Raw genomic sequence first — 13,691 nt, 5'->3', positions numbered from 1 at the left:
AAGGTTCCAAGGCTTGTCTCAAGTGAGGAAGCAGCTGGAGTTGGAGGAAACAGCATCTGTTTGGTAGAAGGCCTACCTCCCAGTGACCCGACAGCAATCCTGTTGACATAACCCCGTTGATCAAAGCAATCCCCCAACTGCTCCAAGCCAGTTCCTGTGGCTCGTGGTGGAATTCACTCAGCGGATCCGGAGCTGGTAAATATAAAACATTTGGTCCTCGGGTGGGAGCTGCATCCTGGAAAAGGCTGCTGACAACGGCTCCCTCTGCCAGTGCTAAGCCAGGCGCTATGGAATCAGTAACAGTCCCAACAGAAGATCCCAGAGACCTGAGAGCCTGCCCCAAAGTCAGGGGCCTGGAGACGGGCCTGGAGACTAGCTCAGGTAAGAGGTGGCAGAGGGGGCCTCAGCCCTGAAGCTGAGGGGGGCTGGGCAGGCTGGGGGTTGCTGGCAGCAGAGGGCAGACACCCTCCCCTCCGGGGCCGCCAGGATTCTCAAGCCATGGGTGGGCTTCATTTACAGTTGAACCTTGAACAACTTGGGAGTTAAGGGTGCTGACCCTCCACGCAGTAGAAAATCCGCCTATAACTACAATCAGCCCTTCGTATCTGAGGTTCCTCATCCACAGATTCAGCCTACTACGGATTGTGTAGTAATTGGTATTTATTGAAAAACATCTGCATATAAGTGGACCTGCAGTTCAAACCCGTGTTGTTCAAGGATCGACTGTATTTCCTGTGTTAACTAACCTACCAGCACAGAAGCTTCCTCCTGAAGCCTGTGTCGTAGTGAAGAGCACGTAGTGAAGAAGATGGATTTGTTTATTATTTGGGTAACTTGAAACGTTACTTTTCTAAGAGCACAGCCTTTGGGTTCAGAGAGACCTACTCTGGCCTTGCTTCACCGATAAATCGATTGATTGGTTCTTGGCTTCTCCCCGTTTGGCGGGGTGGACAGAGCAGGGATCCCCAGGGCAGAGGGGACCGATGGACAAGATTATGGGTGGGGAAGGAAGGACAGCATGACATTCCCTGAGGACCACCAACATCTGTACAAGCTGAGCCTGAGTTTCCTCACCTGTAGAAGGTGGCCGGGGCTCTCCTCTTACTCCTCACTACAGTGCGGCCCGTGGACCAGCAGTACCGGCATTCCCTGGGAGCTTGTTAGAAACGCAGACCCGCAGACTCCACTCCAGACCCGCTCACTGTACCAGAATCTGCATGTTCACAAGATGCTCAGGCAGCTCGTGGGCACAGCGGGGTTGAGAGGTTCTGATGCAGTGGCCTCCATGTTCCTGGAAGGCAGAGAGCTGATAGGGGGAAGCCAGGTTTAAACTCAGGTCTCCCCAGTGCTGAAATCCACGCTTTTAGGCCCCGCTGTCTTCCCATCTTTGTGCGTCAACTAACACGCAGTTAAATCCCTGTTAACTCTACTCAGTATTCTGTAATAACCTACAGGAAAAGAATCCGAAAAAGAATGTATGTATGTATATGTATAACTGAATCACTGTGCTGTACACCTGAAACTAACACAACATGGTAAATCAACTACACTCCAATATAAAATAAAAATTAAATTTAAAAAAGTCCCTGTTGAATGAATGAACAAGTTAACGAACACATGAACTAATGGAACCATATCCCTTTCAGTGCTAACACAAATCTTTGGTCTTTTCCTTCCTTCTAGGTGGAAAGCCGGCCCGCCATCAGAAGGCCATCCCCAAAGCTCACTTAACTTTCGTTATCGACTGTACTCGTGGGAAACACATCTCCCTGGCAGCACTCCCAGGGCCACCCCGCGTCCCTAGTCCCAACTTAGGACCTGTCATCCCTCCAATGAAGACTTACATCTTGTTATGTGGGGAAAGCCGGCCCCCCCATATAAATCAGGAGGCTCCCCTAGGTGGGGGAGGCCTTGCCCAGACCAGGGGACCCCTGCCACCCTGCAGAGAGACTACGGCCCCAGATTCCTCCCCAGCCAGCCCACTCTGCCTCCAGGGGCCTCCTGAAGCCAAGGGGGGCCCTGCGAAGACTGTGTCCTCGAGGCCTTCAGCTTGGGGAACGGTCATTGTCTCGCTCAAAGCCCTCTCCTCCTGTGTCTGTGCGCAGGCTGATTAACTGGAAGAGCCTGGCCAAGGGAGGAGAGGGCTGGCAACCCAAGCTCCAGAGTTCAGCAGATGCAGTTCCCAGGGTTCACTCCCTCTTCCCCAGCCAAGCAGAAGTCTTTTGTGCCTGAGCCAGGGAAGGAGCATTAGATCCCTAAAGGACATCTGAAACAGCCACGAGTATCCTACTTCTCCATCCGCTCCATCTTTGTTCACCTTTCAGCAGAAGCAAGATAAGGCAACGCCACATAGAAAGAGACTCATTCACTAACACAGCAAATTCTGAAGGAGCATCTCCCACATGCCAGGCCCTGCAAAGTGCTAAAGAAGACACTACAGCTTTCTTGGAGCTTGTACTCTTGGGGGTGGGGAAGAAAGGTTAAACAACCTAATAAAGATGATCTTGAACAGTGTAATGAGTGCTGTGTAGAAACTGAAACAGGGTGCTGGGATGGAAAATGATGGGGCAAAGAGCTTTTCTGATACACTGATTGGGAAAGGCCTCTCTGAGTGGGTAACAAAGTATGATCTAAAAGATGAGAAGGAGCCAGCACTGCGAACCATCCTCCCTAGGGTCACCTGGTTGGCATCTCATCCCAGAGCAGGAGTCAGAACCTCCCAGCACAATGGGCAGGGGTAGCACATGCCTGCTGTCAGCTCACGTGCAAGTGTGTAGGTCACTAGGGATCACCCGGAGGGCACAGGACTCAGGATGGGAGAATCAAGGGCCCAGGTGGGATGGGAAGTAAGGGGAACTGGCTTCTCAAGAGGGGGCAGAAGTGCTCAGAAAGGGAATGGAGTATCATGTTTGAATGAATGAAAATAAGAGATATTATTTATTGAGCTGCATGCCAGGATTATACTGCCCTCTAGGGATACAGAAAAGGGGGCTGGGGGCTTTGTCCCTACCCTGCAGGGCAGTCCTGTCCTCAGCAGGAAGTGGGGGTTGCTGTGAGGGGAGGTGTAGGTCTAAGAGATGCACAGAGCTGTGTGAGATTCATCTGAGGAAGAGTGTCTCAAGGCTCTTGGATTAAAATTGCTAAATGTTCATTTATTCAATGACGGTTTTACCAGGTTCCTACAAACACTAGTGGCTAACATGTACAGACCATTTGGTCTGTGCCAGGGATGTGACATCCTCCAAGTGTCAGTACCGGGAAGCACTGTTTTGTACCCATTTCACAGATTAGAGAATCGAGGCACAGAGAGGTTGAGGAATGCACTCAAGGTCTCATAGACTGGTGCAGTTGGGATTCGAACCCAAGCCAGCCTGGTGCTCAATTTCTTGCTCTTAACTGTAGAGCAGATGGCCTCTCATCCTGGCAGGGTCTCTTCTAAACAGAGGGGATCTAGAGAGAGCAGACCCTGTCCTCAACGAGCTCACAGCCTGGTGGGGGAGGCAAGAAGAAGGTAACTATTGCAATAGCTTCTGGTAAGTGCAACAGTAAGGGCACAGAGAATGATGTTGGTGCTGGAGGAGGATGCCCAGCCCATTAGGGACAGGAGATCAAGGAGGGCTTCCTGCAGGAAGTGGCATCTAAACTAAAATCTGACCAGTGAGTGAGTCATACAAAGGCAAGGGGGCCGGGGTGGGGAGTGTTCCAAGGAGAAGGACCAAAGTTATTCAGTCTGGCTGGAGTATTCATTCACTCACCAAGTATTTGTTGGGCACCCACTGTGTGCTAATCTCTGGGCTAGACCCTGGGATGGAGCAGTGATAGATAGACAAGGCCCTGCCATGAAGGAGCTTATCCTCCAGCTGGGGGAGACAATGCATGTACACACTCGAAACAGAGAGGCCAGAGAAGTGACAGGGACCATATCATGTGAGGCCTTGCAGGCCACGATGAGGTCTTTGTTTTTTGTTTGTTTGTTGTTTTTTGGGCAGCGCTGCATGGCTTGGCTTGGCTTGTGGGATCTTAATTCCCCCATCAGGGACCGAACCTGGGCCCCCCGCAGTAAGAGCACGGAGTCCTAACCACTGGACCGCCAGGAATTCCCGAGGTCTTTTTATTTTATTCTGAGATGGGGATCGTTGGAAATTGTGAGCAGACAGCAACATGACCTACCTTTAAAAAAAATTCCTTAGCTCTTGCACTGGGATAGGAAGGCAGGGGAGGAAGCTGAGGAGGCTGCACCTTAATCCAGGCAAAGGGGGTGATAGTCTGGATTAGGGAGGTGGTGAGAGAATAGTCTGGACCACATTTACCCGCCTCCTCTTTCCTCCCCCTGCTGAGAATCACTGGACTAGAAAAGCCCAAAGACGTCGCTGCAAAGGGAGTTTGAGACCCACAAGGAAAAGTGTGGGGCTGCGGGTCTAGCTTTGCGCCAGAAGGTGTCGCCCTATCATCAGAATGGAGGCACCACCCCCTGGTCTGGGTGGGGAGGGCGGCAACCGGCGCGCCGAGGGGCCGGCTCCATGGGGCCAGCCATCTGGTGGGGTCAAGTTTTCAGAAGCCAGACTTTCATTCTAACCAGAATCCCTTTCATCTAGAAAAATAACTACTGATATTTTTATATGCACCACACGTCACCTCAGTTCTTCTCACACTAGACTCAGGAGGTGGGTATAATTTTTGTTGCCGTTTTACAGGTGAAGAAAGTGAGGCACAGAGAGATGAAATGATTTGCCCAAGGTCACCAACTAGAAAGAGGCAGAGCCCAAATCCCAATCCCAGGCAGTGTGACTATGTAGTCATAGCATCATAACCCTGTGCTATGCTGTAGGTGCTCTGTTCATGTGTGTTGAATGAGTGAAGGAAGGAAGAATGAACATTCTCCAAGGACCCAGCCTAGGGCCTGGCAGTGTGTAGGGAGTGTTTGGGGGTCAAACACGTGAGTGAGGCCCTCACTGAGCTGGGGGTACACAGGTGCAGGGGAACAGCTCAGTCTCTTCACCACAGTCCTGTGAGGTGCTGTCCCATTATACACATGTGGAAACTGAGGCTTGGGTAGGTTAAGCAACTGGCCCACGGTCACACAGATAGTAAGTGGCAGAGCCAGGGTTGAAATGGAGGTAGTTCGCCCTCCGAGCTTTACCTACCCACAATACTGCAGGAATTTACTGAAAAGCTGTTGAGAGAATGAATCAACAAAGAGATGAAAGACTTTACTGAACCAGTGAGTGGAATGTGTGAATCAGTGAATGTGTTTCCAGGTTGGCAGTCATGCCTAATCACGACTGTGTCCCCAGTGCCCTAAAAGTGCCTGGTACATAATAGGTGGTCAAGAATTGTGTGGGAAGGAAAGAAGTAAGGAAGGGAGGGAGTGAGGGAGGAAGGAAGGAAGGAAGGAAGGAAGGAAGGAAGGAAGGAAGGAAGGAAGGAAGGGATGAAGGGGCAGATTTGCTGTCCTGCTCTCTCCTCTCTGGCTCCCTAGGGCCAGCAGCCTCGCTTTGTGCCCTTCAGGGAGGCACCTCAGAGGGCCCCCACCTGGTCTAGCAGCCCTCAGGCTCCCATGGAAGGTTGACCCTGGGTCCAGGCCCTGGAGGGCCTCAGAGCTCAGGACTGGCCTGGCTGGCTGCCCAGGGTGAGCCCCAGGCCAGCTGTGCTGACTGTAAACAACACCTCCTCCCCTGCCCAGAGGCTCCTGCTAGCCGACTCAAGTCACCATGCCCCTCAGGACCCTCTCTTATTTGAGGGCAGAGCCAGAGGGTGGAAGCTTGGTTTTCCCTGTTCAGAAAACAAGCACAGAGATTTTAACAGGAGCTTAGCATTTATCAAGCTTATACTAAAACACCATCTCTCTCTGGTTGCTCACAGCAGACCTGGGAGGGGGTTACTTGATCTTTGTTTGTGATGAGAAATTAAGGCTTCCAGGTGCTTTTCTCCCCCACCTCTACCCCCAGGGCCCAGACAGGTCTTCTGAGAGGACCCTGGGGAACATACCTTTTAGCTCCGCCTCACCTGCTTTTCCTGGAAAGAAGACCCCAGGTACAGGGCAGCTCCTCTGCCCTACCAGCCCAAGTCTTGGTCTTTTTTCTTTTTTAATTTATTTATTTGGTTGCACCAGGTCTTAGTTGCAGCAGGCAGGCTCCTTAGTTGCAGCAGGAGGTCTTCCTTAATTGCAGTAGGAGGGCTCCTTAGTTGTGGCTCGCGGGCTACTTAGTTGCGTCACAAGAACTCTTAGTTGTGGCATGCATGTGGGATCCAGTTCCCTGACCAGGGATTGAACCTGGGCCCCCTGCAGTGGGAGCACAGAGTCTTAACCACTGTGCCACCAGGGAAGTCCGCCAAGTCTTGGTCTTGATGGAGCCAGAGACAGTGTGGGTGAACTGGGGGTGTCAGGATCCAAATCTAAATAAAATAACAGGGCTCTAAATGAGCCCTTCTGGGCATTTTCAATGCATGGCATATGTGGGCTAGAGTCAACCACCATGTGCCAAGCCCCTTAAGTGAATTACAGAACAACCACAGCAGGTAGATCCTATTAAGCACCATTTTATGGTGCAACAGAGGCACAGAGAGGTTAAGTTACTTACTCAAGATCACAAAGCTCAGAAGCAGCAGAGCCAAGATTTGAAGTCAGGCGGTGTGACTCCAGAGTCCGCAATTGACCCTCCACCCTCTACTGAGGCTTCTTAACTTTAAAAAAAATTCTACAAACATTTACTTAGCTCCTTTCCCATGCCAGGCTTGGGAGCAGGAGGGCAGAATAAGGCATCTTCTGCCATGGCAGAACTGGGATCCAAGGCAGACTGGGAAGAGGATGGGGGCAGGGGGGAGATGGAAGGGTACAATGTTGGAGGTGAGTCAGGGAAGGGTGGCCTGGGGATGGGGGATTGGTCTGGTAGAGAAGCTCTGGCCTGCAGTTCTAGAGTCCTGGGTCTTCACCTCATCTCTGCCACTGACTTGCTGTGTGACCCTGGGCAAGATCCTACCCCTCCCTGGGCCTAGGTCCCACCATCAAACCATGAGTTTGGAATAACTCCCAGAGGACACAGGGCTGGCCAACCAAGCCTCAGGGTCTGCCCTCACTCCCAGGCATGTGCTCCTTTCATCTGAATTTGAGCTTCTTTTAAAGACAAGTTTTGGACCTAGGGTTCTTTGGGCTCTGTCTGTGACTCCGAGCTGGTAGCTCTGGAGGGCTTTCTGGAGGAGGAGGCTTTTGGCCTGGGCTAGGACTTTGAAAGTGATGGAACCTCCTAAGTCCTCCACACCCCTCTGGCACCACCTGACCTGGACCTTCTTGCAGGTCTCTAGCCCTAGAAGGCTGCATCTTTTCAACCGCCTCGGCCTCCTGCCCACCCCTACTCCAAAAGCTCTAAGATGTAGGAGTTCCCCTTCCCTATACAGGAAGGGAGCAGGGGAGCTGCCTCGGCCCTTTGGTGGTGGGGGACTGATCTGGGGTGACCCAGCAGAGGACCTTCTAGAGTCACAGACAATGATTCAAATTCCAGCCATACCACTTCTAAGCTGGGTGACCTTGGGCCAGTTGCTTGACCTCTCTGAACCTGTCCTCCTTGGTACCTACCTTGCGTTTGTGATTGTTGTGGGGATGAGCATGTGTTTGGCACACACTAGGTGCTCAATGGATGGGGCTGCTATAATCATTCTTCACGGGGCGGGGGCGGGGCCCAGGGCCCGCAGCCAGGCCTATATTTAGCCTAGAAAGTGTGGGGGGCCAGTGGAGACAAAGCGTGGCGGCCAGCCCAGGCGCCAGGGGGCGGAGCCAGCGAAAGAAAGCCTGCAGTCCCTACGTCCCCGCCCTCCTCTTCCGCAGGGTCACCTTGGCAGGAGGGCACCTTCACTCTAGACGTGCCTAGTCTCAGCGGCCGCTCTGTCCGCGGCGCAGCCCTCATCCTCTAAAACCGGCATCTGGGGAGGGGGCTGCTGGGGCCTGCGGGGTGGGGAGTATTCGGCCCCACTGGTGACTTAAGGAAATGCCCCCTTTCCCAGCCCAGCTTCCTGCCAGCCCGGCCCAGGAAGGGACGCCACTGGGGTCGGGACGCCAAGGTGAGCCTGACCCCAAGTGGGGGTCGAGGGAGGGGGAAAGCTGGTCCGGCTCCTCCCCCCAACTCCTCGCCGATGAGTGTCGGGCTGCAAATAGCCCAGTGGAATCAGTGAGTCACGGAGGCTGGAAATACCGCGCCCCCGCTTCCCTCCCCTCCTCCCGTCTGCACCGAGCTGCGCGGAGGAGCTCTGCGGAGGAACTCCGATTTCAGTAGCGCCTGGGGGTGTGTGTGTGAGTCCCTCCAAAGGGTACTCAGACTCCCTGAACCAGTCAGCTTCCGAGCCAGGTTTCAGCCGGGCTATGCCCCTGGGGCTGTGTGACTCTAGGCTAGTCACTCGGCCTCTCTGGTCCTCAGAACCCATCTGGTACGAGATAGGCTTCAAGAGCAACCCAGTGCAGCTGGCCCAACTTTGGTGTCCCTGTGCCTGGGACAGTGCCTGGCAGGTAGTAGCAGGGGCTGGCAGTTGGAAGAGAAAGCGATGCAAGGTTTTTCAGAGAAATAATTCCCAGATTATTGCCCTGGTGGGCCTGGGAGCCAAAGGAGGGGGCCGAAGGACACCCACATTTCTGTGAGGTCTTGAACTTTGCTTGAGCTACCACCCCTGCCCCCAAATCTCAAGAAAGGTATGTCTGTTCATCCCCGGCCTTCACACTCTGCTGCCTCCAGCCCCATCCCAAGTTTGAGAACTTCAGGCGGGTGATCTCCAGAAGTCCATGATTCTGTTGTTTATTGTGTGTGCGGGGTACAATGCCAGAACCCTGCTCTGCGCCCCCCACCCCGAGTCATTTCCTAAGGGCCCCAGAATGGCAGGGGTGAGAGGGCACCTTACAGAACACTGACCAAAGAGGTGCAGAGGGCCGAGGCTGGCCTTGCCACTTGCTCCAGGGGCCCCGACTAACTGGGAACCACCCTTACCCATCACCCCTGCTTCTGTATGTGGGAGACTGAGCCAGGGTCACGGGGGTCGGTTGGGGCTCCCCAGAATGAAGGCAGACGGGAGGTCCTCGCCCTGGACTGGGAACTGGGAGGGAACTGGGGTGGGGACTCTTCCTGTGATTAGGACATTCTCTAGCAGGAAACTGTGGGCGCAGGGTGCACAGGCTGAGAGGCAGATTAAGGGGAACTACCCCCCACTGCACGGAGGGCTGGGAGGGCGGTTTGAGAGCAGCTTCTGACATCGTGGGTTCAAATCCAACCATCAGTGGTTAAGCTGGGTGCTCAACTATTCAGACTCTGTCCCCATTGAGAAGAATGGAGATTGCAAATCTGATTTTAGAACGCTCCGGATTTGGCTTTAACCAGTGGTAATGTTTAGTATTTGAAGGACAAAGATAAGTGTGCACGTGTGCACGTGCATGTGTGCACGCCTGTTTGTGTGTGCGTGTGTTTGTGTGCGTGTGTGGTATACACACACCAAGACTACAGCTTCACGGATTATAGAGGACAGGATGGGGGGGGGTGAATGGCCACAAGGGAAGGTTGGCAGGAAGCTGGGGTCCTACCTTGAGGACCCAAAGCCCCATCCATGCTTCCTCTGTGGGGTAAGCTGTCTGCAGTGGAGGCAGCCCCGGGAGCCCAGGTCTCTGGCTGGGAGGGAGAAGGATCAGCCCCACCCCTTGGCCCAGGTTTACCTGGGGGCATATGAGCAGGTAACAGACGGTTCACACAGTTTATCACGAACCAGCTGTATTGGAAAAACCCCATCTATATACAGACACAATGTGGACCTGCGCTGGCACAGCTGGCTGTCTGGGGCACCTTGTGGGCAGACAGCCTGGCAGCTGGTTCGGGGCTTGGAGGGCAGCATAGGGGAAGCGGACCATCATGGCTGTCTCTGGCCTCCCTGTGCCCTGGCAGTTCACTTTAGCTGGGCACCTCTGCCTGTGATCTCCCTCTGCCTCTCCCGCTCCCCTTGGCCAAGGGGGTCCCAGGTCCCCAGGTCCCCAGTCCCCCTGCCCCTGCCCTGCAGAGACTCCATAGGTCAGAATTTGTCTGTCTGTCCTGCAGATTATTTGCCCAGAGATCCTGCCTGTCCCAATCCCCCTTCCCCAGACTGGCTTCTTCGGGATCTCCTGTTCTCCATCCCAATCCCTTTATTCTGGATTAAGTGAACGAGGCCATATCTGGAATCTGGGCACCACAGGTGAAGCAAGGGGGTCCCTGGCCTGCCCTGGGTAGAGCAGAAGGCCACATTTGGAGGGGATGACCCACCTGGGGTCTGGGGTTGAGGTGTCAGGGCCTGAACCTGGGCTGAGATGTCCCAGAAGCTGTCATGAGGGTGTCAGGAGAGCCACTCTGGCCGGCCAGTGGGGGAGATGGGGGAGCTGGGGGAAGGGAGGGGGAGGCCCTCAGATTTTTATCTCGGTCCGGAAGATCTGCTGGACGTGCTCCGTGTGTGGTTGGCGCCGAGCCCGGATGGTGAGGCTGCCGTCCTCCCTCAGGGCCGAGGTCACCGACGTGGGGTCCACGTCCTCCGGCAGTTGGCACTTGTGAGCAAAGGTGTTCATGACCGTGCCGTCGGCTGCCAGCTGGGGAAGGGGTAGTGGGTCAGGGCAGGCTGCCCCCCACCCTTGTCCTGCTTACGTCCAGCCACAGCCCCTGCTCCCCAGTCTAACCCCAGCTGGGCCCCCCCGTGCCGAGGGGCTCTGCTCTCAGGTGCAGAGGCCCGGTTTAGGGGCTGGCCAGGGCTGAGCAGGGACAGGTGCTGAGGTGCTTAGAGGAGCTCCAGTGGTCCTGGGGGAGAGGCAAGGGCTTGGTGGGGGAGCTCAGATGGGGAGGAGACTCAGTGGCAGAATCTGGGGCTCCTGAGCAGCAAGGAGGTGGCACAGAGCAGAGCTGAGCCCTCTTGGGTACCCGGATACACGGTGTCCACCGTCAGGGCTCGGCCGGCGGCCCCTCCTACGTGACTCAGCCAGCACATGGTGTCCAGAGGAGCCTGGGGCGGCTGAGTCACTGGCGAGGGTGGCAGGGCTGGCACGTGCTGCCCACTGGTCCTGGTGCGCACAGTCCTTGGCTTCCCTGAGAGGCGCCCCTCGGGCATCCAGCCTCCTGTGCTCAGGGGAGAAAGCCAGGCCAAGGGGGATCCAGAGGCAGCCTTGGGCCGAGCCTCTTCCCTAAGGAGCAGCAATGGCTCTGGCCCGCTGGGGGCAGCATCCCTGTTCAGCCAGGGCCACACCCTCCTCCAGGGTGCAGGCCTCCTGGGAGCTGGGACTCAGAGACCCTAGTGACCAAGTGACCCTGAGACCTGTGGGTGGAGGGAGTGTGGGGTTTGGGGTGTGTGTGACCCTGAAGTGCAGGGCCTCTGTGCAACCTTGGGCCTAATTCAGGGGTCCAGAGGTGAGGGACCAGTGAGCCCCCCACCTCTCCAGATGCCCACAGGAAGGGCTATCCTGCCTCAGCCACGATCTCCCTCCTCTCATCTCCCTTCTCACGTCCCTGCAGCATCCCTCCCCCACTCCCCCATCCCCTGTGGCTTCCTCAGCTGCCCTGGACTCCGGAAGAAAGCATCTGGGAGCCTGGGGCAGAGAGAGGCAGCAACAGGGGGTCCCGTGGCCCACCAGCTACAGGAGCGAGGCCTCTAGTTTGTCCTGGGGGTTGGGGGGTACTGGGCAGGGTGCGGGGTCCCGGGATGAGTGGGGACACGGGGCAGAGGGTACAGGCGTGGGGCCCAGGGTCTGGGGGCAGGGAGCGGGCTCACCTTCTCAGCTCGCACCTCGATGTTGTTGTTGGAGGTGGTGACGATGATGTCTTCAGGTGAGAAGTCGCTCACGTCCACGGCAAACTCATAGGCATCTCCCAGGGTCTTGATGTTGCCCTGCCCCCCGGGACGGGCTGTGGGGAGGGCTGCCGTAAGCAGAGCAGCGGGCGGGCTGGCACTCAGAACCCAGGTCTCAGGCTCCCCCTCTGGAGGGAAGGGGCTGGCCACCCGGGCCTGAGCTCCCCCTCAGCCGTAGCTGCCACCCTCCCTGCCACCCGCCCTCTTGCAGCACACCTTTTCCGCCTGGGGGATGGGGCCTTACCCAGCACAGGTGGGGTGGTGTGTGTATATGTCTGTAGTGACCCACCCCAGGCCTGGAGTAGGGGTGCGTGTAGCTGAGCCCCAGGCCAGAGCTGTTTCTTGAAGGCCTGCCTGTTCTCACGGCCACATCTGTCTCTGTGGCCGCATCTGTCCCGGTGGTCACCCGCGGCTGCAGCTGTACGGCACTTGCTCCCAGCAGCTCGGCAGCTGCATCCATGTCGGGGGTGCCCTGGAGCAGGTGTCCCCTCCCTGGGCGCCTCCCCTCCCCACGGAGGACTTGCCTGGGAAGGCCAGGGGCTCCGAGTGGGGCCGCATGAAGCTGCCGAAATCCTCGGAGAACATGCTCAACGCCTTCTCCATGGGCGGCTCCTGGGCGGGAAGGGTGTGGGAAGCTGAGGAGGAGGAGGAGGAAGAATGGAAGCTTCTCTCCGCTCTGAAGGTGGAGGAGGTCCTGTGGCTCATCCACGGGAGGGCGGCCGGGCCCTGGCCAGTGGGCAGGGTGGACAGGAGGGCGCGTGGGCAGCAGGCTCGGAGGGAGCGTGCCGGGCCCCGGCTGCCGCCGCTTTATAAGGCCCGACCGTCCCTGGGCGCGGGGCCAGCCCCTTGTCTACCAGCTAAATTTAGTCCTCTCGGTGGCCCAGAGGGGCTGGAAATCTTCTCCAGTGAGACGGCCCTGCTGACAGTCCAACACAGGCAGGCCCAGGAGGCTGAGCTCACTGCCCAGCATTCCAGGCCGATAACTCCAGCCCTGGAGCCTCCCACGGCAACGAGATGGGGACCCATGCTGTCCCCTCGCCACTCAGACCCCTGGGCCCGCCTCAGGACCTTGTGTGTGTTCCGTGTTTCTGTGTCTCCCCCACCAGACTGCAAGCTCCTTGAGGACAGGGTTTTCTCTCTCTCCATCCCCTCTCCCCCTAAGTTCCAGCCCTTGGGGAGAGGGATCTAGGTGTGGGTGATCAGGGCAGAAAGGCCCAAGCCCCTGGCTCTGGGGAGAGTGGGAGATGCAAGGTCAGGAGGTCAGGGGTGCATGGAGGACCCCCACCTGCTGGACCCCTGTGTGAGGCGAGGGGTTCCCTCCCTCAGGGCAGATAATGTTCACAGCCATCTCTTAGGAAGGACTGAGACAGCCCCGGAGGGGGGTATAGAATGTGCAGCTGTTCCCCTGCCAGCTCCCACGGGGACCCAGATTTCATGCTTACCTCCCTCCCCACCCCCCACCTCCCAACTCTGGAACATTTCAGGACCCAAGAGGAGAAAGCTGAGGCCGGGCTGGGGCTTGGGCCTGGACTCAGGGGAGGAGAGCAGATAATTTAGTAATGGTCCTTAACAATATAGAAGGTTATGTTCCCAGGAAATGTCTGCTTGACCTCCAGCTCAGAGGAGATGCTGGGGGTGGCAGCGGGCAGGGTCTTAGTCAGAGGTAAAGGAGAGTTCCGCAAGACAATCATTCTAGCTCTGACTTCTGAGGTGCCTGCTGAGCACCGGCTCCTGGCTGTGAGCTCTCCAGCATGGCCTCATTTGATCCCCGCACGGCTCAGGAAGGAGATGGTATTCCCATTTTATAGATAGAGAAACAGAGCCTCACAGAGAGCCTGGGGCTTGCACACGAACAAGTGGCA

General features: G+C 56.3%; 2 protein-coding genes across 2 annotated transcripts; one reads left to right on the top strand and one right to left on the bottom strand.

Annotated features, from left to right (window-relative positions):
* The first annotated feature begins 218 nt into the window (after positions 1 to 218).
* SRARP (steroid receptor associated and regulated protein) lies at positions 219 to 2,388 on the top strand. Its single transcript, XM_022598693.2, has 2 exons — positions 219 to 381; positions 1,684 to 2,388. The coding sequence occupies exons 1-2, from the start codon at positions 288 to 290 to the stop codon at positions 2,112 to 2,114; spliced, it is 525 nt and encodes a 174-aa protein (XP_022454401.1). The 5' UTR covers positions 219 to 287; the 3' UTR covers positions 2,115 to 2,388.
* Positions 2,389 to 9,442: 7,054 nt separating this feature from the next.
* On the bottom strand, positions 9,443 to 12,967 carry HSPB7 (heat shock protein family B (small) member 7). Its single transcript, XM_022598681.2, has 3 exons — positions 12,354 to 12,967; positions 11,752 to 11,897; positions 9,443 to 10,582 (listed from the first exon to the last, which is right to left on the bottom strand). The coding sequence occupies exons 1-3, from the start codon at positions 12,532 to 12,534 to the stop codon at positions 10,403 to 10,405; spliced, it is 507 nt and encodes a 168-aa protein (XP_022454389.1). The 5' UTR covers positions 12,535 to 12,967; the 3' UTR covers positions 9,443 to 10,402.
* Positions 12,968 to 13,691: the final 724 nt, after the last annotated feature.

Source organism: Delphinapterus leucas, chromosome 1 (genome assembly GCF_059928025.1).
Source record: "Delphinapterus leucas isolate spDelLeu-1000000601 "Yukka" chromosome 1, BTC_Dleu_Yukka2, whole genome shotgun sequence".
Classification (NCBI taxonomy): domain Eukaryota; kingdom Metazoa; phylum Chordata; class Mammalia; order Artiodactyla; family Monodontidae; genus Delphinapterus; species Delphinapterus leucas.
This window is presented reverse-complemented; position numbering and strand designations above follow the sequence as displayed.